This window comes from Bos indicus, chromosome 5 (assembly GCF_029378745.1).
Source record: "Bos indicus isolate NIAB-ARS_2022 breed Sahiwal x Tharparkar chromosome 5, NIAB-ARS_B.indTharparkar_mat_pri_1.0, whole genome shotgun sequence".
Classification (NCBI taxonomy): Eukaryota; Metazoa; Chordata; class Mammalia; order Artiodactyla; family Bovidae; genus Bos; species Bos indicus.
Window position 1 is genome coordinate 113265100 of NC_091764.1, and position 23582 is coordinate 113288681.

The 23582-nt window shown below is 45.9% G+C and overlaps 2 protein-coding genes across 2 annotated transcripts in view; both read left to right on the forward strand.

The window, feature by feature from the left end:
- The first annotated feature begins 1367 nt into the window (after positions 1-1367).
- LOC109558633 (nestin) lies at positions 1368-8698 on the forward strand. Its single transcript, XM_070790498.1, has 2 exons — positions 1368-2024; positions 4093-8698. Exons 1-2 carry the CDS (start codon positions 1809-1811, stop codon positions 8605-8607), a joined length of 4731 nt encoding a protein of 1576 aa, XP_070646599.1. The 5' UTR covers positions 1368-1808; the 3' UTR covers positions 8608-8698.
- Positions 8699-12516: 3818 nt separating this feature from the next.
- Positions 12517-23582, forward strand: part of MEI1 (meiotic double-stranded break formation protein 1) — a 56672-nt gene continuing 45606 nt past the window's right edge. The window contains exons 1-7 of the mRNA XM_070790499.1: positions 12517-12687; positions 15158-15281; positions 16104-16154; positions 18237-18310; positions 19805-19910; positions 20426-20629; positions 22052-22182. Coding sequence (XP_070646600.1) covers positions 12517-12687; positions 15158-15281; positions 16104-16154; positions 18237-18310; positions 19805-19910; positions 20426-20629; positions 22052-22182 — 861 coding nt within the window. The remainder of the gene's footprint in view (positions 12688-15157; positions 15282-16103; positions 16155-18236; positions 18311-19804; positions 19911-20425; positions 20630-22051; positions 22183-23582) is intronic.

Consider the following 23582-nt stretch of genomic DNA (forward strand, 5'->3'; position numbering starts at 1 on the left):
AGTTCGATACCCAAAATATAATGCACCAAAACAAAGAATTTTAGTGGTGTCATTCCATTGCTAGTTTATTTTGTAGCACATTTAAATTTAAACATTACTTTGCCAACAAAGGTCTGTCTAGTCAAAGCTATGGTTTCTCCAGTAGTCATGTATGGATGTGAGAGTTGGACCATAAAGAAAGCTGAGCCCCGAGGAATCAGTGCTTTTGAACTGTGGTGTTGGAGAAGGCTCTTGAGAGTCCTTTGGACAGCAAGGTGATCAAACCAGTCCATCCTAAAGGAGACCAGTCCTGGGTGTTCATTGGAAGGACTGATGCTGAGGCTGAAACTCCAATACTTTGGCCACCTCATGCGAAGAGTTGACTCACTGGAAAAGACCCTGATGCTGGGAGGGACTGGGGACAGGAGGAGAAGGAGACGACAGAGGATGAGATGGCTGATCACATCACCGACTCGATGCACATGAGTTTGAGTGAACTCCGGGAGTTGGTGATGGACAGGGAAGCCTGGCATGCTGCGATACATGGGGTCGCAGAGTCGGACACGACTGAGCGACTGAACTGAGCATTTAGCCAAGATGCATTGTGTGGTATATTGGGGTTTTCTTGTGTGTTTTTTAACTTCATTTGTTTATTTATGGCTGTGCCGGGTCTTCATTACTGCACTTGGGTTTTCTCTAGTTGCAGTGTGCAGGCTTCTCATTGCAGTGACTTCTCTTGTTGCAGAACATGTCCTCTGGGGCATGTGGGCTTCAGTAGTTGCAGTGCAAGAGCTTAGTTGCCCCATGACGTGTGAAATCTTCCCAGACCATGGATTGTGGAATCAGTGTCGCTTGCCTGGGCAGGCAGATTCCTAACCACTGGACTACGAGGGAAGTCCTGGGCTCTTAGAATAGAGAGATACTTTCCAAATGGTTGGTAAATAGGTGACACCCTTCTACTGTAACCCCAGGGACCACTTTTGTGTGTACATGCTCAGTTATGTCTGATTCTTTGTGACTCCTTGGACTGTAGTTCATCAGGTTCCTCTGTCCATGTGATTTTCCAGGCAAGGATTCTGGAGTGGGTTGCCATTTCCTCCTCCAGGGGATCTTCCCGACCCAGGGATCAAACCCTCATCTCCTGGGTCTCTTGCATTGATAGGCAGATTCTTTACCACTGCACCATCTGGGAAGCCCCAGGGACCACTTACAACCCAGAAATGAAGGAGTTAAGGCCTGGCCCATTCTGATTGGCTGAAGACCCTGCCTGCTCTGTTATTCAGTATTTTGTTCATAACCTTTGGGTGAAAGTCTTCAGGATAGCATTTATATTCCTATCAACACTGATCCTGAGTTGGGAAAGTAATCCCCCAACAAAAAATCAGGATATGCTGGGTGGTTAAACAAGAACACACATGTTCAATAGGGTGTTCATTAAGTGTTTGATATTGGATACCTGAAGGACAAATGGATGAAAGTATCCCATAGGAAGAAAGAAATCCAACAGACTTCAGTTCATCCCTCCATCAACATGGGGGGAACATAGTCTCTTCACTCCAGAGGGCAAGGTGTTTAAGTTCTTCTTCCTCTTAATTCCTTTTGGGCCGTTCCCCAGTGTTGTCCTCATCTATACTGTGGCCGTGTTAGCCAGCTCTGATGTCACGTGCAGCAGCTGCAGCTAAGGCCACAGCATCAAAAGCCTTTATGAGGTGGCCTTAGTGACAGCAGTTCTATGAGGCAGGGGCTACCCCGCCCCGCAGTGGCCAGGTCAGCCATATCAGCCCTGCCCTCCAACTCCAGAACACCACCTGCCTGACCTAAACCGTGTCATGTTGCTGCCCCTCCTGGGCGCCTGTGCTGTCGTGGGGCCGTTCCGGGGTCCTGAGTGGGAGCCAGTGCGGGGCCTGCTCTCTGAGGATCGCAGCTGCAGGGACCCTCGGTGCTGTGGCAACCTGCTTGTCCTCTGCCTCTTTCTGATCTGGCAGGTCCGGCACTACTGGCATCAGGTCACCAGGACCCACCGCAGCATGAGGAAGTTCATCAAGGTGAGGGGGTCCCACCCACCTCTTTCCCTCCACACCATGATTGTGTGTCATTTGTTAGGGACCCTGTTCTATGCCCTGTGTACCGGAGATGGATTCAGACTGAACTCTGATGAACTCAGGAAGAGCATTGTCTTGCCTCAAAGCCAGAAGTCACCCTGGACTTCTCTCTCCCTCATGCCACGTGTTCAATCCACCTGCAAGTCCTATGGGCTTTACTTGCAAACCATATCTCAAATCTGATCATTTCTCAAACCCTCACCACATTCTTCTGCACTATAGGTACCACCTTCTGCCTGGTTCCTGCCTCCTCTCTCACCCAACCATGGAGCTCAGTGCTCCATGCAGCCAAGAGAATGAACTTCTTTCTGTCTCTTTTTAAAATTTTTCATCCAAGGATAATACATATATACAGATTATAAGTGTGTATTTTTATTTTTAAAATTTTTATTTATTTTAAAAGTTTATCATCTTAACTATTTAACATATATATGTATATTTTGTATACTTATACGTCCATATATTGTATATTTATTTATTTTGGGCTGCACTGTGTCTTAGTTGTGGCATGCGGGATCTTTGATTGTGGTGTGCAGGCTCTGCATTGTGGTGCTTGGTTTTCTCTCTAGTTGTGATGCCCGGGCTCAAGAGCCCCCCAGGCTCAGTAGTTGTGACAAGCAGGCTTAGTTGCCCTGTGGCATAGTTCCCCCAACCAGGGATCAAACCTGAGTCCCCTGCATTGGAAGGTGGATTCCTAACCACGGACCACCAGGGAAGTCCCAGATTATAAGTGTGTAGATCAATGAATTTTTGCAAACGGAACACATCCAGGTGCAGCATTAGATTAAGAAAACAGACCACGACCAGCAGCTCAGAAGCTTGCAGCACTCCGCTGATTTCTAAAAGCATTAGACTGGTTTTGCCCATATGGCATCACGCAGTAAATATTCCTTTGCACCTGGTTTAGGCCTAACATTATGTTCATGAGCAAGAACAAACTTTTAAAAACAGATCATAACACTTTGCCACTCAAGACTTTGCAACAACTCATGGATATACTTCCAGTCAAACTCAGAACAAAATCTAACTCCTAACCACAACTCCAAGGCTTGGAATAATCTGTTCTGCATTTCTCTCTGACCTCATCTCTTCGTGCTGTCTTCCTCACTCACTCCTTCCATTCTGACTACACGGCCTCCTAGCTGTTCTTATACAAACGACCCTGTTCCATCCTCAGGGCCTCTGCATGAATGTCTCCTCACCTACAAGTTTCTTTCTTCAGACGTCGCTTGGTTTGTCCCTTGCTTCATTCAGGTCTTCAGTCAAACATCACCTCCTCTGAGAGGATTCTCTGACAAAAGGAGCTAACCCCATCCCTACTCCTGCCTTTGTTCCCGTTAGAGCACTTTTTGATACCTAACATCATGTTGTATACTTGGTTATTGTGTCTTCCAAGTCTGGAAGACAGCTCCCAACAAAGACTTTCTGTCTTGTGCATGCTGGTACATCCAGCACCTAGAACAGTGCGTGGCCTGGAATAAACTCTTTATCTTTCTTTCTTGAGTATTTTCTTTTCTTTAAGTTTAATTAATTAACTTTGCTGTGCTGGGTCTTGGCTGCTGCGTGAGGATTTAAGAGTGGGGATTACTCTCTAGTTGTGTTGTGTGGGCTTCTCATCGTGGTGGCTTGTTTTGTTTCAGAGCATAGGCTCTAGGCACACGGGCTTCAGAAGTTGTGGCGCCCAGGCTCAGTTTCAGCTCGTGGGCTCTACAGCACAGGCTCAGCAGTTGTAGCGTAACAGCTTAGCTGTTCCTGCGGCATGTGGGATCTTCCCAGACCAGGGATGGAACCCCCATCCTCTGCATTGGCAGGCAGATTCCTATCCACTGTACCACCAGGGAAGTGTAAATTAATATTTTCTTGAATGAATATTTTCCTTAAGAGGAGTGACTCCCCATTTCCTGAACCTCAGCATCCTCATCTGGATAATGAGGATTACAACCCTAATCTGTGAGGATTAGATGAGATAATGTAAATGCAAAGATTTTTACTTCTCTGTTCTTACCTACAGGTGCCACTGCAGAAGTGGGCAGTGCCCTCCATGAGACATGACACTTGTATCAGGCTGACCCCTGAATTCTTTCTCAGTCCTGGCAAGTTCAGGGGCCTGGATGCTCATGCCCAACAATGGGCCCGAAGAAAGAGCAGGGAATACTGGAGGAGCCTCGAGGAATCGTGGACCCAATATCTGCTCTCTTGTCAGCACCCATGTCACCATTTACTGTGGGATGCCTACACCTCTTCTGATCACATCTTTTGCACCACCTCCTTTCCAAGCACCAGTATGCTACCTCGGGACTGTTCTTGGGAAGCATGGCAGGTACCCTGGTGTTGTAGTGATGATCAGACTCACCTGATTTGCAAGCCACAGCCCCCTGCCCTGGACAGGTGCCAAAGGATGGAGCAGCTGTTGGTCCATCCCCAGGAAGAACTGGCACCACTGGAGCATATTGTCAGCATGAGATGCCACCCCACCTCCATGACCCCTCTCCCAAACCTCCCTTCAGCCCAGAGCTTGCCGTTTTGTTCCAGAGAGTTCCTACCGGTTCCTTCCAACCAACGAGTGGGAATGCCCACGTGGAAATCCTGGGGCTTCCCACAAGAGGCCTGCACACCAGGAACAGAAAACCAGACATTAAGCAGAGAGGCTAGTAGACAGACCCAGGCTCCAGGGTGGGCGAACCAGAGAGAGAGCAGAGGGGATAATGCTCGGGAAATTCAGGCATCTGGAAGGCAACTGCCAATAAACTTTGGGATGGAGGACATGGCAGAGAGTAAGGCCCTGGACTGCGGCAGCCGGAGACTAGTAATAAGTAAGGCTGTTGGCGAGATCTTGACATCATGGTGGGAGAAGCAGGACCAGGTGCAAGTTGAAAGTAGAGCTGAAATTCTATGGAAGAGAAGTCCCGGGGAGGCTGGAGGCGAGAATCTTCCTGAAACCCAGGCATGTAGAGGAGAGAAAGTAGAACAGTTAAGATGTAAAATTGATGCAGAGATCCAAACACCAATGTGGGAAACTCAGGATAGGAAAAGGGATAAGGATGCTATAGAGACCCAGTCTTTTGAGAACAAGAAGGAGGCCAGAGGAGAGGATGAAGGAAAGAATGAGGCCCACGTGTTGAGGAAGCAAGGCCAAACTGGAAGTGAGAATGGTGAGGATGCCCGGCTCCCAGGGTGGGGAAAACAAGAGCAGATTACAGGTGATAGTAGTATAGAAATTCAGGCGGAAGAGAGGAGAAAAGAAGACCGGGGTGGACGTGAGGGTGCTGTGCAAATCCAGGTATCTGGGAGGGAGAACTTGGGAGAAGTGGAAAATGAGGATGGCATAGAGACCCAGGCCCTGGGGTGGGGAAAGCAGGAATGCGTTCAAAATGAGAATGTTACAGAGATCCAGACACCAGGATGGGAGAAGCAGGATCAAGATGGAAGTGAGAAAGCTGGGAAGGTCCAAGTATGTAGGGCAGAGATCCAGAAACAACTAAGACATGAACTTCAAGTGGGGTGGAGTAATCAAGGCGTAAAAAGAGGTGAGGATGCTGGGGAAAGTCAGATATCTAGAAGGAACAGCATCAGGGAGATAAGAGAGGAGGATTGGGTGGTGATCCGGGCACAATGCTGGGGAGACCAGAAACCAGGAGCAAGCGAAATTGACAGAGAATTCAAGACACCATGTTGGGGGAGTGAGGACCAGATTGGAGGTGAACATAGAGCAGAAATTCAGGCACTGGAGAAGAGAGACCAGAGAAAGGACAGAGATGAAGATGATACAAACACCCTGGCACCAGAGGCAGAGAACCAGAGACAATTAAGAGGTGTAACTCAGGTAGAGACTCATCCATCAGGGATGAGGAACCAGGAGAAGTTTGGAGATGAGACTAGTACAGATATCCAGGCAACGGGGACGAAAAACCTGAGAGAGTTTAAAGGTGAAGATAGTAAGGAGACTCAGGAACTTAGGGAAGAAAACCAGTACCAGTTAAACAGTGAAATTAATGGAAATATTCACATACCAAAGTGGAAGAATCAGGAACACATTAGAAGCAGGGATGGTCAAAATACCCAGGCATCTGAGGCAGAGAACTGGGGAAAACTAGCAAGTAAAACTGATATAGTAACTAATTCAGCAGAATGGAAGAAAGAGGAGCAGGTTGGAGGCGAGAATGGTGTAGAAATTGAAGGTCCAGAAAAGAGAAACCAGAGAGAAGCTGGAGGTGAGGAAGGTACAGAGACCTGGACACCTGGAGGAGAAAACCAGAATCAGTTAAGAGATGACTCTGATGAAAAGACTCATTTGTCAGACAGGAAGAACCACGAGCAGATGGGAGGTGAGAATGAAACAGAAATTCAGATACCAGAGAAGACAGACCAGAGAGAACCTGGAGCTGACGATGGTGTAGAAACCCAGAGATTTGAGAGAGAGAATGAAGGACAATTAGACGGTGAAACTGGATTGAGCCACTCACCAGGGGGAAGACACTGGGAGCAGACTAAAGGAATGGATAACCCAGAAAATCCAACATTGGAGAAGAAAAGCCAGAGAGAGGTTGGAAGCAAGGATGGTAGAAATATTCAGAGACTTGGGGGAGGGAAGCAGAGACTGTTAAAAAGTAAGGTTAATGAAAACATCTGTTCACCAGAGTGGAAGAACCAGGAGCAGACTGGAGGTGAGAACGGTGCAGAAATTCAAATACAAGGGAAGAGTAACCTGAGAGGGATCACAGGTGATGATGGTAAAGAGACCCAGGCTCATGGTGGAGATTATCAGGGAGAGTTAAGAAGTGAAACCAACAGAGAGATCCAGATACAAGGGCAAGGAAACCGGAACAAGGGTGAAGAGGAGGATGCTGCAGAAATTGGGGATGCAGGGAGCCAGAGAAAGTGCAGAGCTGAGGATGCTGGAAGGCTTCGAGTGCCAAGGCAAGGAAACAAAGGCCAGGTCAGAGGGAAGGATGCTGCTGAAGGCCCTCTCCAAGTTGACTGTTCTGGCCGTGAAGGGCTCCCAGCCCTCACTGGCTCTGACTGTGGGGCCATGGATCAGGAACAGGCTGTGGCCGCTGCTCCCCATCCTGAGATGAAGGCTCTCCCCAACCACAGCGAACTCTTCCTGCTTGTCAGTGGAGAGGGGGAGCATTTGGCCAGCCAGAGCACGGCCACTGCTGGGAAGCCCAGAGTCGATGTCATTCCAGCTTCCCGGCAAGCCAGACCTAAACCCCAGAGAAGCCAACAAAGGGACGGAAGAGTGGATCCAGGGAAGACCGCTGACCGGAGTGGACAGCTCCGGAACCCACAGTCTTTGGCTGCTCCCCTGGGCTTGCCCTCTGCCTGCCCCTCTGTCTCATGTGGCCACACCCCCCAAGCCGGTACAGCTCCATTGGGTGATCCCACTGCCCTCACTGTCCTGCCCAAGTGGCCAGTCCTCAAGAAGAGTCAGCGACAGCTCCTGGAGTCCCTTATGCGGCGGAAGATCGCCCACCTGAAGTGGGGCCTCCCCCAGCGGATCCTGGAGTCCTACATGCACTTTAATGTGTTAGGACCACGCCCACTGCCTCTTGCTGGGCAGAGGTTCCCTGGGTTGCACATGGCCTGTGAGTTGCAGGGGCAGCAGGAAAGTGAGGCCCAGGGCTCCAGGCCAGGCCTTAAGTCCCAGAAGTTTCGGACCCCCGAAGGGAAAAGCTCAAAACCTACACAGGCCAGAGCTCTAGAGAAGCCTAGCGGGTCCGGGTCGGAGCCAATGGGCAGTTCTATCCCTCCTGTAAAGCCTAAGAGAGTCAGACCACCAGAGGGCGCCAGAGAACCACAGGATGTCCAGAAAGAGGCTCCTCCCAGGGCGGAACTCACGGCTTCCAGGAACCCCAGGCCTGCTGCAGAATCTAGCAGCTGGTGGCGCCAAGAAAGGGTCCAAGAACCTTCCAGTGAGAACAGCAGTGGGGGAAAGATGGTCAGGCCGGGGATCTCCCGGATGGCAGAGAGGGCTTTCCGCAGAGTGAGGGTCTCATACCCCAGGGCAGGCTACGACTGGAGGAGGGAACACGTATCTCAGAAGCCCCTCAGATTCCAGTGTCAGCAGCCCTCACACAAAAGAGGAAGCCTGGAACCCGAGGAACGCAGAGGGGCTGGGCAGCAGACTTCCTCCTGTTCCACAGACACCTTCAGCTTCAAAAGGAGTCTCCACTGTGCTGCAACAAGGCTGAGCATGACCTTTTTGAACAAGAACTCCCGGTCCCCACACTTGGCCAAGGCCCAGCACTCAGCCCCCAACCTGAGTGTGAGAGATCCTGGTCCTATGCCGCTTCCCAGAGTGAGTGCCCCACATGCCAGGGAGGGCAGCATCAGAGTCCACACTTCTCTGAAGAGGAACCTTCAGCCACCAGGTCACTGCGGTGCTGGGGCTCCTCGTCTCAAGACAGAAGAACTGGAGGAAATTGAGAACCCACATGGGGCCCTATGGAATCCACCAGCCCCCAGAAAGTCTGGTTTGATGAAATATTTGAGGGGTTTTCTGCTTCAGCATGGCTTTAGGAAGTAGGCTGAGGGCACAGAGTCTTCAAAACACATCCAGAGAAGGCATGAGAGTGGCCTGCTAACCCCTAAAGGGGATGATAAAATAACCTCTAATAAAATTGGTTATTTAAGCCCTGTGAGGGTTCTGATTTCTTTTGATACATGTTTTATAAGTGCCTCTTTTGGGGATGGGATACTGTATGGGTGGGATAGCTACTCTATGGTTTCGAAGGTTTGGGGAATGTGATTCAGCCCAATGCTGCCTCCTAAACACCTGCCCTCTCCAGGTACTCAGAGGAGGGTTTACTGAAATTTCTATCATGGTTCTGTCCTGTCCTACTGCTGCTAAATTGCTTCGGTAGTGTCCAACTCTTCACAACCCTGGGGAATGTAGCCCACCAGGCTCCTCTGTCCATGGGATTCTCCAGTCAAGAATACTAGAGTGGGTTGCCATTTCCTTCTCCAGGGGATCTTCCCAACCCAGGGATCAAACCTGAGTCTCTTATGTCTCCTGCATTGGCAGGAGAGTTCTTTACCACTAGCACCACCTGGGAAGCCCTGTCCTGTCCTCAGTTTAGCTCAGTTCAGTCGCTCATTCATGTCTGACTCTCTGCGACCCCATGGACTGCAGCACACCAGGCCTCCCTGTCCATCACCAACTCCCGGAGTTTACTCAAACTCGTCCATTGAGTCAGTGATGCCATCCAACCATCTCATCCTCTGTCATCCCCTTCTCCTCCAGCCTTCAATCTTTCCCAGCATCAGGGTCTTTTTCAAATGACTCAGTTCTTCACATCAGGTGGCCAAAGTATCAGAGTTTCAGCTTCAACATCAGTCCTTCCAATGAATGTTCAGGACTGATTTCCTTTAGGATGGACTGGTTGGATCTCCTTGCAGTCCAAGGGACTCTCAAGAGTCTTCTCCAACACCACAGTTCAAAAGAATCAATTCTTTGGCACTCAGCTTTCTTTATAGTCCAAATCTCACATCCATACATGACTACTGAAAAAACCATAACCTTGACTAGACAGACCTTTGTTGGTAAAGTAATGTCTCTGCTTTTTAATACGCCATCTAGGTTGGTCATAGCTTTTCTTCCAAGGAGTAAGCGTCTTTTAATTTCATGGCTGCAGTCACCATCTGCAGTGATTTTGGAGCCCCCCAAAATAAAGTCTCTCACTGTTTCCACTGTTTCCCCATGTATTTGCCATGAAGTGATGGGACCAGATGCCATGATCTTAGTTTTCTGAATGTTGAGCTTTAAGCCAACTTTTTCACTCTCCTCTTTCACTTTCATCAAGAGGCTCTTTAGTTCTTTGCTTTCTGCCACAAAGGTGGTGTCATCTGCATATCTGAGGTTATTGATATTTCTCCTGGCAATCTTGATTCCAACTTGTGCTGCATCCAGCCCAGCATTTCTCATGATGTACTCTGCATATAAGTTAAATAAGCAGGGTGACAATATACAGCCTTGACGTATTCCTTTCCCTATTTGGAACCAGTGTGTTGTTCCATGTCCAGATCTAACTGTTGCTTCCTGACCTGCATACAGATTTCTCAAGAGGCAGGTGAGGTGGTCTGGTATTCCCATCTCTTTAAGAATTTTCCACAGTTTGTGGTGATCCACACAGTCAAAGGCTTTGGTATAGTCATGTCCTGTCCTATTCCAAGTTAATTTTGATTGAGGTAGTATGCTCCAACAGCCTTTTCTGCTTGAGGAAGGGGTGGTACTTTGCACTGGACACTATTATTCAGGTCCTTTTGAAGGACCTGAGGGAAGAGAGCTTGACCACTGAGTAGCTGCCATTCTGGGATTCTGCTGTCCATGTCTAGATCTCATGGAGAAAACATTTCTACCTCTTCAGTTCTCAAACACTGGTTCTCAAGTCATTAGAAGCTGGAAAAAACAAGGAATTGTTTGCCTGCTCGTGCCTAGGGCTTCCAAGGTGGTGCTAGTGGTAAAGATCCCACCTGCAATTCAGGAGACATAAGAGATGACCATTCGATCCCTGGAGCAGGAAGATTCCCTGGAGGAGGAAATGGCACTCCACTCCAGTATTCTTGCCTGGAGAATCCTATGGACAGAGGAGCCTGGTGGCCTGCGGCCCATAGGGTTGCAAAAAGTCGGACATGACTGAGCACGCAGTGTAGTCCTCCTGACGTATGGCCTCCAGAACTGAGAGAATAAATTTCTGTTGTTTCAAAACACCAAGTTTGTGGTAATTTGTTAGAGCAGCCATAGAAAACTAATATACCCCAATATTTAGCAGCTTAAAGCGACATTAAACTTTTTTTTTTTTTTTTTTGCCACACCATGCAGAACACAGGATCTTAGTTCTCCAAGCAGGGATCGAACCCATGGCCCTGCATTGGAAGTCCAGAGTCTTAACCACTGGACCACCAGGGAAGTCCACAGGAGCATTCCTTAACTCACAGTTTCCGTGAATCAGGAATCCAGGCACAGTTTAGCAAGATGACCTTGACTCAAAGTATCACTTATCTCCTTCAACGCTAACAGCTTGCTGGGCATTTTTGTGCTAATTAAATTCTTGTAGATTGACCGATTTGGTTAATAAATTTAATAAACCAATTTTTCTTCTTCAGGATTCCTTTTGGGCTCACAACATTGCAAGTACTGTGCAGCTCTCTGTGAGAGGATATTTTAAGGGGATCACCTTAGAATCTCTGAGAGAAAGGCGTCACCTTAGATTGTTTGAGAGAAAGTTGTCATGTAAATTTAAAATAATAGTGCTGACAGTTTTTCGATAAAAATCACTGAATTCATTTACTTTTTTAATAGCACAAATAGATTGTTTCCTTTCTTTTTCAAGGCTAATAACAGCACCTTTATAAATGTTTTTCAACCTTCGGCACGTGGTGAAGCCGAATTCCTGCAAGTTACAAGAGCAAACATCATCTTTTAGGATTTGAAATAGCTCAACTGGAATTCCATCACCTCCACCAGCTTTGTTCATAGTGATGCTTCCTAAGGCCCACTTGACTTTGCAGTCCAGGATGTCTGGTTCTAGGTTGGTGATCACACCATCATGATTATCTGGGTCATGAAGATCTTTTTTGTATAGTTCTGAGTATTCTTGCTGCCTCTTCTTAATATCTTCTGCTTCTGTTAGGTCCATATCATTTCTGTCCTTTATTGTGCCCATCTTTGCATGAAATGTTCCCTTGGTATCTCTAATTTTGTCGAAGAGCTCTCTAGACTTTCCCATTCTATTGTTTTCCTTTATTACTTTGCCAACAAAGGTCTGTCTAGTCAAAGCTATGGTTTTTCCAGTTGTCATGTATGGTTGTGAGAGTTGGAGTATAAAGAAAGCTGAGTGCCGAAGAACTGATACTTTTGAACTGTGGTGTTGGAGAAGACTGAGAGTGCCTTGGACTGCAAGGAGATCCAACCAGTCCAACCTAAAGGAAATCAGTCCTGAATATTCATTGGAAGGACTGACGCTGAAGCTGAAACTCCAATACTTTGGCCACCTGATGTGAAGAACTGAGTCATTTGAAAAGACCCTGATGCCGGGAAAGATTGAAGGCAGGAGGAGAAGGGGACAACAGAGGATGAGATGGTTGGATGGCATCATCACCGACTTGATGGACATGAGTTTGAGTAAACTCCAGGAGTTGGTGATGGACAGGGAGGCCTGGCGTGCTGCAGTCCATGGGTCGCAAAGAGTCGGACACGACTGAGTGACTGAACTGAACAGAACTGATAAGAGCAAACAGCTTTGAGCTTAGACGTACAAAGTGAGTCCTGAGTCCCTTCACCTGCCTTTAGGTGCCGCTGCTCTCCTGAATTGCCAGGTACTCGGTTTACGCAGGCGCATTACCCTCCTCGTGCGCCCGCGCCGAGCTCTGCCAAGTGCGCTTGCGCGTAAACTTGGCGGGAACAGTGCTGTCGCGGTAGAACGCGTGTCGAAGGATGGCTGTGAGGGAGGCGGCGGCAGGCCTTTCCGGGCCCGGGAGGGACGAAGAGGCGGCGCTGCTCTTCGAGAACGCCCATTACCGGCACGACTCGCGCTGGCTGCTGCCCGTGTCCCCACGCTGCTGCCTGGCCTGCGCGCTGGAGCTGCTGCCGGAGCCCGGCGTGTCGGTGCGAACTGGGTCCCAGCATTTCCCTCACCAACCAGGCCCTCCCCTCAACGGAACAGGTCGCCTGAACCTGACGCACCTCCGGGGAAACTAAGCCGGGCCCCCGCCTGGTTAAATCTGGCTCCTACGCAGACCCGCCCCTCACCCTACCCCGCAGGCCGCCCAGCAGCCTCTTTCATAACGAGGCCCTGAGCTTGGCTCTGCGCCTCCTATGGGCCCACGCTCTCCGCACTAAATCCAGGGCTCTCAGGGCCCTCCAAGACTCATTGGCACGCGTTCCCAGCTTTCCCTCTGCCCTCCTCTCAGCCGTCCCGCCCTTTGCTGTCCCTCCCCTTCTCGGGGGTCCAGCCTTCGCTCGGGCTGCCTCCCGCGCGAGCGTCCGCGCAGCCTGTGGGCCGGGCGCACACACCGCGGGGCCTTACTCCCTTCAGCTTTCTGAGGGAAATGTGAGGCGGGGGCGCCTTGGGCTCTGTGGCAGCAGGAACGACGAGTGGATGTTATGGGCGGGCGGGAGTGGGGTGAGGGGAAGACCTTTCTGAGAGGCAGAGCCGGCTGGAGCATGATCTGCCCGCTCCCTCAATGTCTGCCCACTTATGCTGTGAGTTTTTTTGTCCGTGGACACCTCCAAGTAGAGTTCGGGAGATAACTTGTTTTTCAGATTCTCAGGAGCAGAATTCTTACCATGGGGTGGGTGGGGAATCAGCTAGATCAGCGGTCCTCAAGGTTTTGCTCTGGGGATACCGTTCCACTTTTTAAAAGTGTTGAGGACCCCAGAGAGCTTTTGTTTATTTACTGTGTTGAAAGTAACAAAGTTTAAGATACTCATTTAAAAACAATAGTAAATCCATTACATATTAATGCAATTCTTTTTATTTTGACAAAAAATAGGTAACATCCCATTTACCATTTTGACTCTTAAATGTACAGTTCTGTGGCATACATGATTTTCAAAATGAAAATAACTACTTTCAAAACAAAGCAGATAATGGAAGGAATGTCTGTTTCACATTTTTGCAAATTTTGTTAATGGCTGATTTAATAGAGGACGGCTAGATTTTTGCATTTTATCTGTTGTGATATATCTCCTTGGAAAAACTCTACTGTACACTCAGTAGAATAAGTGAAAAAGTCAAATAGCATCTCAGTATTATATGGAAATAATTTTCGTCTTGTGGATCTTCTGAAAGGATTTTGGGCATGCTCAGGGTCCAAAGACTATACTCTGAGAACCGCTGGACTATCTGATAACATCTATAATATCACTGAGGCTAAAGTTCTGAGACTGCCATTCTTGGACAGTGAGAGGTACAAAGATGAATAAGACAGTGAGGTATGGGAGAAAATAAGAGAACACATTTCTGGGAATTTAGAAGCTGGACATGTTTATAGTAAGTGCTGTTTGGTGGGATAAGGAGCGAAATTAAGGAAGTTTTTTTTAAGAGGAGGAAGCATTTGAATTACACTTGAAAAGATGGGTGATATTTGGGCCAGAGGAAATGGGGGAGCTTTTTCCAGGAGGTGGGATTAGCAAGGATGAGTTTGGGGAGGTCATCAGAATGTGTTTGAAGGGCAATTGAGGGAGGTGATATTGGAGAGCCAGGGTTGAGATCAGTTCCTTTAAGAGTTTGAATCCAAGCTAAGGCTTGGATTTAATCTAGCAGATGAAGGAATGTCATTGAAATTTTTTGAATAACTCATTTAGGTCACTAGCTTAATTATGTGGGAAGAACTGGTGAAGTTCACGAATAAGAGACTTGTAATAGCACAGGTTAGGGCAGTAAGAGATGCAACTTCACCTTTTATTGAACGTACTTGTCTTAGCTTCATTTTTCACCAGCTGAAGGGGTTAATGTAGTCGGTTGTACCTGTGTTCATGTTCTATCCTCAGTACACCCTTTTTTTGATCTATCTTTTGTTACTGTCTTGAACACTTTGCACAGCTGCTCCCCAGTTCCCTGTACAGGGAGGCAAATTGAGTGTGAAGATTTATGTCTACACTGAATGGAAGGATGCATTTTTCTCTACCTACTTCAGTGAGACTTATGAGGGTCCGCAGTATCATTCTCATAGACTGTGGAAAGAGCCTTGGACAAGACCTGGTTGGATACTTAGATTTGAGTCCTTGGCAAAGTCTCTGACCCTCAGTTTTCTCATCTCCAAAACAGCAATAGTAGTACCTTTTCCTGCTTGCTTTACCAACTCAATTAGGCTTAAATGAGCTAGTAGACAAAAGAGTGATTTGTGAACAGTAAAGTGCTCTGTAAATATATTGTATTAGAAACCTTAGTTCTTGTATCATCCTTTGTTTGAACATGTGGATTCCTGTGTGTTAATGATGCCTCTTTTCATACTCCATAGTTCAGATGATCCCGCTGGTGTAATCTTGTAGTTATATTTGGGAATTATACTTGTTTGGGTTCAAAACAACTGAGACTTGGTTGCTATTGAATATTTATTTCATTTGCCCCTAGTTGGTGCGCAAGAAGCACGTGCTGTCCAGCTTCCGAGATGCTCTCATGAAGCATGCCTCCCTGGTTGTGCAGCTGGTGGCTCAGGATCAGAGAGTCTGTATCCACTTCGTAAGCGTGCTTTTCGGTGAGACTGAAAAGGAAACCTGGAGTGAATTTTGCCTGTATACTTTGTACATTTGTTTTTGGGGTCTTGGAGAAATGGTCTTGGAATGATAGTTTCCACTGTTTGCAATGTAAAAGTTTAACTTACTAACAAATTATTTTGTTATAATGGTGAAGAAATGTCCCCTTCCTAAGATACACGATGCATTGTGTTGTAACTGGCTTTACTATAGCTCAGGTGTTATTAAAAGTGTGAAGGTGGATGTGTTCTTTTAAAAAATCTAGACTGTCTGGTCTTTGAACAGGATTAATAGTCAGATCTGGAGTCTGCTGATCTGACTGTGACCTTGATTGAGTGACTTCTTTTCTGTACCTTTAGTTTCTTCATGTATAAAATAAGATGAATTAAAAAGTCCCTTCTCTTAATACAGTTATAATGTCCTATGGAATGAGCCCTTTCAGGGAGGAAAGGAGCCAACTTAAATTGAATGCTTTTCTCTGCTAGAGGCTTTTCAGGCTTTCAACTGCCAAAATATTCTTTTAAGGGAGAGAGGATGATCCCCAAGGCTCAGGCAGGCCTTAGCTAACAGCTGGTGGAACTGGGATTTTACCCCAGGTCTGTTACAGACTCCAGAACACACAGTTTTTATACTGTGCCACACTGACTATTTTTATCCTTTTAAAGCCAGAGAGCTGTTATTGAAAATCTGGGGTTTGGTGCTGAGGATAGAATTTAGCTGGGACATTGCTTAAAGCTGCTATTAGTCTTAGAATTCATAGTGTGCCTTTCTGGATTTGTTTCTCTTCTAACTGTTAACCATCCCCCTCTTCCTTCTGCTCTAAGGACTGTTATGTAATGTAGAGGATGGGAGCATAACAGACCTCTGTATTGAAGGTAAGGTAAAACTCTGTGTTCTCAGCATTTGAAGCCGGGAATATTACCCTGAATTGCAGCTCTGACTATTTGAGACCTGGATGAAATTTTCCATTTTACAGACAGATAAAGAAAACTCAGTTTTTAATCATTAATTCTGCTTTTTTTTTTCTTGGCACCTACTCTGTGTCAAGTACTGCATTAGATACTAGTGATATATCTGACATAATTCCTGCCATGTAAGAGTTTACAGTCTGGAGGAGAGGTTGGCTGGTAAATAGCAACGGCTGATAAGTGCTATTACAAAGACACGTACAAACTCTGCTTTTTTTACATTAGTGTTAGGTGATTGGAAGTTGTCTGCACATAGATGGTATTTAAAGCTGTGGAAGTATCTGAATTTACCTGTAAGACTCAAGAAGAAGGAAGACGAGCATTGGGATGAAAGGATTCTTGCAGAAAGAACAAAGAACTGTATCAGTTAGGAGTCTAGTGAGGAAACACAAACCACTCAAGTTATTTGAACAGAAAAAAGAACTTTAAAGAATTATTAACTAGGTAACTAAAGGCAAAAAGAGAACCAAGTTTTCACCAAGGTAGCAATTTCTGAAAACAGCTGCCACCCCTGGGACTAGGGAAGCAAAGGGAGAGGTTGAAATTATTAAAACTTACAAGTTTGGAGGAAGGACCCCATATATGAAACTCAGACCACTGAGGAGAGGATGCTGCTTGGCTGCTGCTGGCTCCATGACCATACAGCCATAGAGTTAGCAGCTGTAACAGCTAGCAGTTGTAACAAATAAGTCAATATGACCTGTGTGTACTTTTGACCATCTCTCAGTATAGAGAGTGTGGATAAACAAATGTCTCACTTGAAGTTCCGACGGCATGGGTGGGGAGATCTCCCTTTGCCATTTTCCTCAAGGCTGCCCTGTTGTTATTATTTAGTCACTAAGTCATGTCCGACTCTTTGCGACCCCATGGACTATAGCCTGCCAGACTCCTCTGTCCATGGGATTATCCAGGCAAGAATACTGGAGTGGGGTGCCATTTCCTCCTCTAGGGGATCATCCTGACCCAGGGATTCAACCCATGTCTCTTGTTTGGCAGGTAGATTCTTTACCGGTGAAAGTGAAAGTCGCTCAATTGTGTCTGACTCTTTGTGACCCTTTGGATGGTACACTCCCTGGAATTCTCTAGGCCAGAATGCTGGAATGGGTAGCCTTTCCTTTCTCCAGGGGATCTTCCCAACCCAGGGATCAAACTCAGGTCTCCCACATTGCAGGTGGATTTTTTACCAGCTGAGCCACAAGGGAAGCCCCAAGGCCACTCTAGAGTGGAGCTATAATCCTAAAGCCATCTGCTTCTGGTAGATGCCAGCATAGCTTGGAATCCTCTGGAAACTTCATGAGGTGGTGAGCACTAGATGGATATTGCAAAGCTAGAGGGAGAAGGACTTGCTCCTTCCTCACTATTTGCTGTTTACTTCCTGCTTTCTTTCTGTTTCTGTCAGTGTTGTTCTAGAATGCTTCTTTACTCTGGGAGTGGTAGAGTCTTCCCTCAGCAGCAGCCAAATCTAGTTTGCCACTTCCCCCACACTTGCAGAGCAAGCTTCTTCACTCCTTATCAAAGACACCAGCAGAAGCACACAAATGATTGTATAGAAGGATAGGTTTGGGGTTGAGTGATAATATTATTGCCAATTATCAGCACAAGAATTAACTCATAACTCTTTTTTAGTATATGAAGTAGCAAATTCTAAGGAAGGAAAAAAGTGGAAATAATATAATGATAGTAGTTTTCAACCTTGGTTTCACAATAGACTTACCTGGGAAACTTAAAAAATATCCAAATGCTTAGACTCTTTCTGTAGAAATTCTAATTTAATTGATCTGGGATGGAATTGAGCAGTAGTTTTTATTTTTTTTTAAAGCTTCCTAGATTATTATAATATATTGCCTTGTTTTGAACCATTGATGATAAAACAGTTAAGAATGGAGGAGATAGAAAAGACTAATGCCAGTTAACACAAGCAGATGACTTTGATTAGAAGTCTGGGCCTGGGGTTGTCTTCTGGTAAGTAATGGTATTGTGTCTGTTTAGTCCTTATCCAGCTTACAACTCAGCTGAAGTTGGAGCAGACCATTCATTGCCTTCTGGATGAATGTCACAAAGAGGTCAGTAAGTATCCGTGGATTCTTGAGTACCTCTTGGAATCCTCAGATGTCAGAGCTGGGACAGCCCTTCTTTGGATAGATTGGAAGATTGAATCTGGAGAGGAAAAGGGACTTGCCTTAGGACACTGAATCAGTGGCAGAACCAGAGCTGGGGCCTGGGTCTTCTGCTCCAGTACTCTTTGTAGCTTCCTCCCTTTCACTTTTAGTCTCCCAAAGTCTACCTCCATGTTGGTGAAGTCCATTTTCTGGCATAGTCATCCCGTAGACATTCTCTTAAATATGAACAGATTTCCTTCAAAAATTTTTTAAGGAAATATGTTCACTATGTCTTGGCTTAGTATTTTTGTTTGGTTTAAGTTGTATACAATATTTTGTATTGAAGGCATTTGTTTTTATCAGCATCTAAAGTAAGCACTGAATAGTTATATTTAACCTGCTTTCTTCAATGTAGTCAAAAATATCAGTTAAACAAGCAGCTTTTATAGGAATAATATCAGAATCTTCTTTTTGCAAGAGAAAGACAGATGTTTATTCAACACCATTAAGAGCAACATTTAATTAAAAAGTGTTAAATTATCGTGTCATTATAATTGCTCTGCATGTGATTAATATATAAGATTACATTTATAAATTATATTTATAAATATCAATGCATCATTATGGTGATGCCCCTTTATATACTGTAGGCATTGTGTTGGTGATTCACATGCAATATCTCGTTGAATCTTCTCAGCAACCCATTGAAGTTGGTACTATTACTAAGTCCCATCAGAAGAGTTAAGAATTTTACTTAAGGTGCTATAGCTAGTCAATAGAAAAGGTGAAATAAATACTATTGACTCTCTCTGAAAAGCATCAAGCATGTATGCATGCTCAGTTGCTTCAGTCATGTCTGACTCTGCAACCCTATGGACTATAGCCCATCAGGCTCCTCTGTCCATGGGATTCTCCAGGCAAGAATCCTGGAGTAGGTTGCCATGCCCTCCTCCAGGGGTCTTTTCAATCTGGGGATCAAACTCATATCTCCTGTGCCTCCTGCATTGCAGGCGGCTTCCTTGCCCCTGAGCCACTAGGGAAGCCCCAGGCATCAAGCATAGTACCTGACAAATAGAATGTTCAGTAATAGTAGCTATAATAATGATAATAATAATAATTTTTTGCAATGAACTAGAATTCCATTTTTATGATGTGTCCAACTTTCGCCCCTCCAGTTTCTGGCTCCAGAGGGGGCAAAATACGCTAATTTTAATTTAGTTTAACAAACACGTACTGAGCTATGTACTGAGGATTCTAAGAGAAATCTGATTCGGTCCCTTTCCTCTGGGGTTTCCCAGTCCAATAGGGGCAATTGATACTTAGCTAAAGAGGCTGGTTACTAACTATTGTGAGAGACACAGGCAGTACAGGCTTTGGTGTGGATAGGGCAAGATGAACTTTGGTGGGAGATCTGTTCTCATCCTAACTTATAGAAAGGAATGTGTTCACTTTCTGTAGCTGTGTAGCATGCCCTCCATGCGAGGCAGCCTGGCCACCCTGACCCTTCTTGGCAAGTTGGTAGATGCTGTCCCTGCTCTGGCAGACAAACTTGTGATGGAACATGGTGAGTGACCTCTGGGGAAGAGCTGCTTCTACACTTTAAAGAGCTGCTTTGATCACACTTCTATCTGGGAGGAACATTCACTGTGTACACCTGGAAAGACATTACTTTCCTTCCATAGGCTTCAGTTTCCTCATCTGCAAAATATGCTTTATATTGGCTAATTGGGAAAAAAAAGTGTTGCTCAACTCTGGTCTTGGGCTGTTTCTATTCACTATTTTAACACAAAATAATTAAGTATCTACTATGAGTCTTTCAGATGGGAGGAGGAATTAATTCTGGAATGCACAAGCACTTTCTATCAGTAAAAGGAAATAAGTATCTCATAGAGGATTTATCCAAGGGTAAATCACTTAACTTCTTTATGCCTTGGTTTTCTCTTTTAGATTCCCAGAAATCATGTATTGTGGGGGATTATAGGGATTACCATGACTACCCCATTCAGGGCAGTAGTTTGGAGTGTCATCTAGCAGTTGACTTGTGAGGTTCCCTTGATCCCTTGGTTGTTTTCTGGATAGGTGACCTGATGGAGCATCTGTTGAGAGGTTTAGTGTACCCCAATGAGGGGGTGCAGGCTTCTGTCTGCTACCTTTATGGGAAGCTGTACTCCTCCCCAGTTGCTGCTGAGATGCTTTTGGGCCATTTCCGGGAGAAGCTGTGTCCTCTCTTCCTTTCCACCATGGATGGTGCCCAGACAAAGGAGCTACAGATCAACTGCTTGGGTAAGATGTGGGACTGGAGAGAAAAGAGAAAGCTTTTGAGATTTTTTTTTTTTTTTTTTTGAGGATTTGAGATGCAGACTTATTAGCGGTGGGGAGGTTTGCTGCTTTGCACGGGGTAGAAGTCATGGATTTGGGAGATAAGAGGCACAGACTGTGAAAGATGCCTCATGTTGGTGTGGTATCTTAAGAACGTCACCTTTGGAAGGAGAAGAGGAGGAAAAGTGGGACAGCAGTTTTTTTGCCTCTGGTCTTTACTGCCTGCCCTGGTGCATCCTGTACTTGCTGCCAAATTAATCTTCATACTGCATAGCTTGTGTCCCGTCAGTTTCCTATTTGGAAAATCATCTATGGCTTCCTCTGGCCTCCAGGGTGAAGTCCAAATTTCTCTTGTTATTTGAGGCTCAGTGTACCCTTTCAACCTCTCCTGTCAACTTCCTTACATAAATACACAAAATCTATCAAATGCTTTTGAGCAGGGAGCTTTCGTATTTTGGATAGAGGAAACAGGCACTGGTGATTGGGTGCAGACCTGTTTCAGAGCAGGGGCTACAGGGAAAAGCATAGTCTGGGCAACAACAATTTATTTTCACAGTTTGGGCCAAGAGCTCTGTTTTGAACAGCTCAGCCATACATAGTGTTCATTCTGAACCAGGACCCCTTCTGGGTTTGTACAGATGATTAAACCCATGCTCTAATTTGGAAATTCATAGTCCATTGTGGAGGGCAGATGTGGACAATTAGAATTAATTGTGATGTGCGCTGTCATGGAGATTGCAAAGAAAAAGGTGGGATTCTATTCAACGTAGTACTCTAAATCCTGCCAGAACAATTAGGCAAGAAAAAGAAATAAAAGGCAGAAGTAAAGGAAGGAAGTAGTAAAATTGTCTCTGTTTTCAGATGATATTACCTTATAGGTAGAAACCCCTAAAAACTACACTGAAAGAAAAGTGAAGTCGCTCAGTTGTGTGTGATTCTTTGTGACCCCATGTACTGTAGCCTACGAGGCTCCTCTGACCATGGGATTTTCCAGGCAAGAATACTGGAGTGGGTTGCCATTTCTTCCTCCAGGAGATCATCCCAACCCAGGGATTGAACCCGGGTCTCCAGCATTGTAGGCAGACGCTTTACCGTCTGAACCACCAAGGAAGTCCAAAAAACTATACCAAAAACTGTTAAAACTATTAAATGAATTTAGTAAAATTGTAGGATACAAGATCAGTTGAATTTCTATATGGTAGCAGCAAACTCTCTCAAAAATAAATTAAGAAAACTCTATCTACAGTAGCGTTAAAAATAATAAAATGCTTAGGAACATCTATGGAAAGATGAAGAAACTTCTAGCAGATGTGTGAGGAGCCACCTTGGGTGTGTCCTTGTACCCATGCTGCTCTTGCCTCACTTCCCCACCCCTTTGTTGTCTAGGTTTGCTAAAGCAGCTGCTGAAGTATGATCTCTTTGTGTCCATGCTCATGAACAAGTCTGCGCTGGTGGAAAGTGCTGAGAGTGTTGAGGGGCCACCAGGAGAGACCCCACTGCCTTTGGTGCTCAAAAAGGTAGTTGTCCTGTGACTCCTGGTCTCTGGCTTCAGGAACCTGAATCTCCTGGGGCTTTTTCCTTATCCTTCTACCTAGGATTTCCTAAGTACTTTCTCACTGGCCAAAACAACATGCTATTGGAAGACTCAACGTTGGTTTTCTTTCAGTCGTGAATCTTTATGTTTGTATCCTCCCCTTTACATCTGGGTTGTCTGAGAATGGAGAATACACGCAGCTGTGGAAACAAAGCCACCTCGGTTGTTTTGGGGATTATTCAAGCTTCTCAGCTTGGTACGTGGAGCCCTCTTTCTCTGGGCCCAGCTTATCCCTTCAGCCTTACTTGCCTGTCTCTTCTGTCCCACAACCCAGCACTCCAGCCAGATGCAACTTCTCCCTGGTCCTGTATATTCTAGGACCTCCTGTCTCTGTGCCTGTGCAGATGCTCTTCCCCTTAGCCTTTAAAGCCTTTCCCCTCTCCTTGGTCTGATTCAGCCTTCAAGGCCTATAGAGCTCCCCTGTCCCCTGGCTCGTTTAGGTAGAATGTGCCCTTTTCACAGTGCTTACCTCACCATGTTGTGGTTGATCAACTGGGAGCTTCTTTAGAGCAGGACCTGAGTCTGACTGTCTCTGTCCACAGTGCTCAGCACAGGGCTTGGCAGAGCTGCTTATCCTCATCTGATACCAGGGATATCACTCACTGACTAGACTGTGGGACTGCTTCTGTGGAAAGGAGGAGGTACCTTGGTTAGAAACGGGAAAGGGACAGTTAGGATTAGGTAAGGTAGGAATAAAAAAACCAGAGCAAACTGCCCCTCCTAACCTCCCTGGGACACCTCTGGAATGGTCCACGTGGGGCCTTTGAACTCTCAAGAGCAAGTCTTGTGTCTTTGAACCACAAAATCTCATAGTGGGTTAATTTCTGTGTTCACTTAATTGCTGCTGTCCTGGAGTCCTTGGTGGTGTCTGGTTAGAACATTGCTGCTGGACTTAGCAGGAGCACAGTGTCTCGTGTCCTCACAGTGCACCAAGGCAGCATGAGAGTGGCGGGGACAGAGACTGGAGAGCACCTCCCTAGGGAGAGAGAGCTTCGTGGAGACAGGAATCTTGGTATGGAGCTCCTGTCCTCCATCCATACGTGGAGACTGTTTCTCTCTTAGCCATTTTGGATGATTAGTGTTTTATTTACTACAAGAATCAGCAAGTTTGGAACTTGGGTGAGGTGAGAAGGCACTTGCCTTAGGTGGAAAACTTAAGGGGGTGCTAAAAACTCAGCAATCAAAAAAAAAAGTAAGAAAACCTCAGCAATCAAGATAAATAGTATTTTAATGCAGAATTTTAAAAAATCAAAGTTAATGCAAAAAATTAATGAGGAACAAAATATCAAAATTTTAAATAAAGACTGGTCTGTATTCTTCTAC

Excerpts from the sequence above, each read along its gene's own strand:
- LOC109558633 (XM_070790498.1), top strand. The coding sequence starts at position 1,809 with ATGTTGCTGCCCCTCCTGGGCGCCTGTGCTGTCGTGGGGCCGTTCCGG. Across the intron at positions 2,025-4,092 it reads GCATGAGGAAGTTCATCAAG|GTGCCACTGCAGAAGTGGGC; the intron begins GTGAGGGGGTCC and ends TCTTACCTACAG.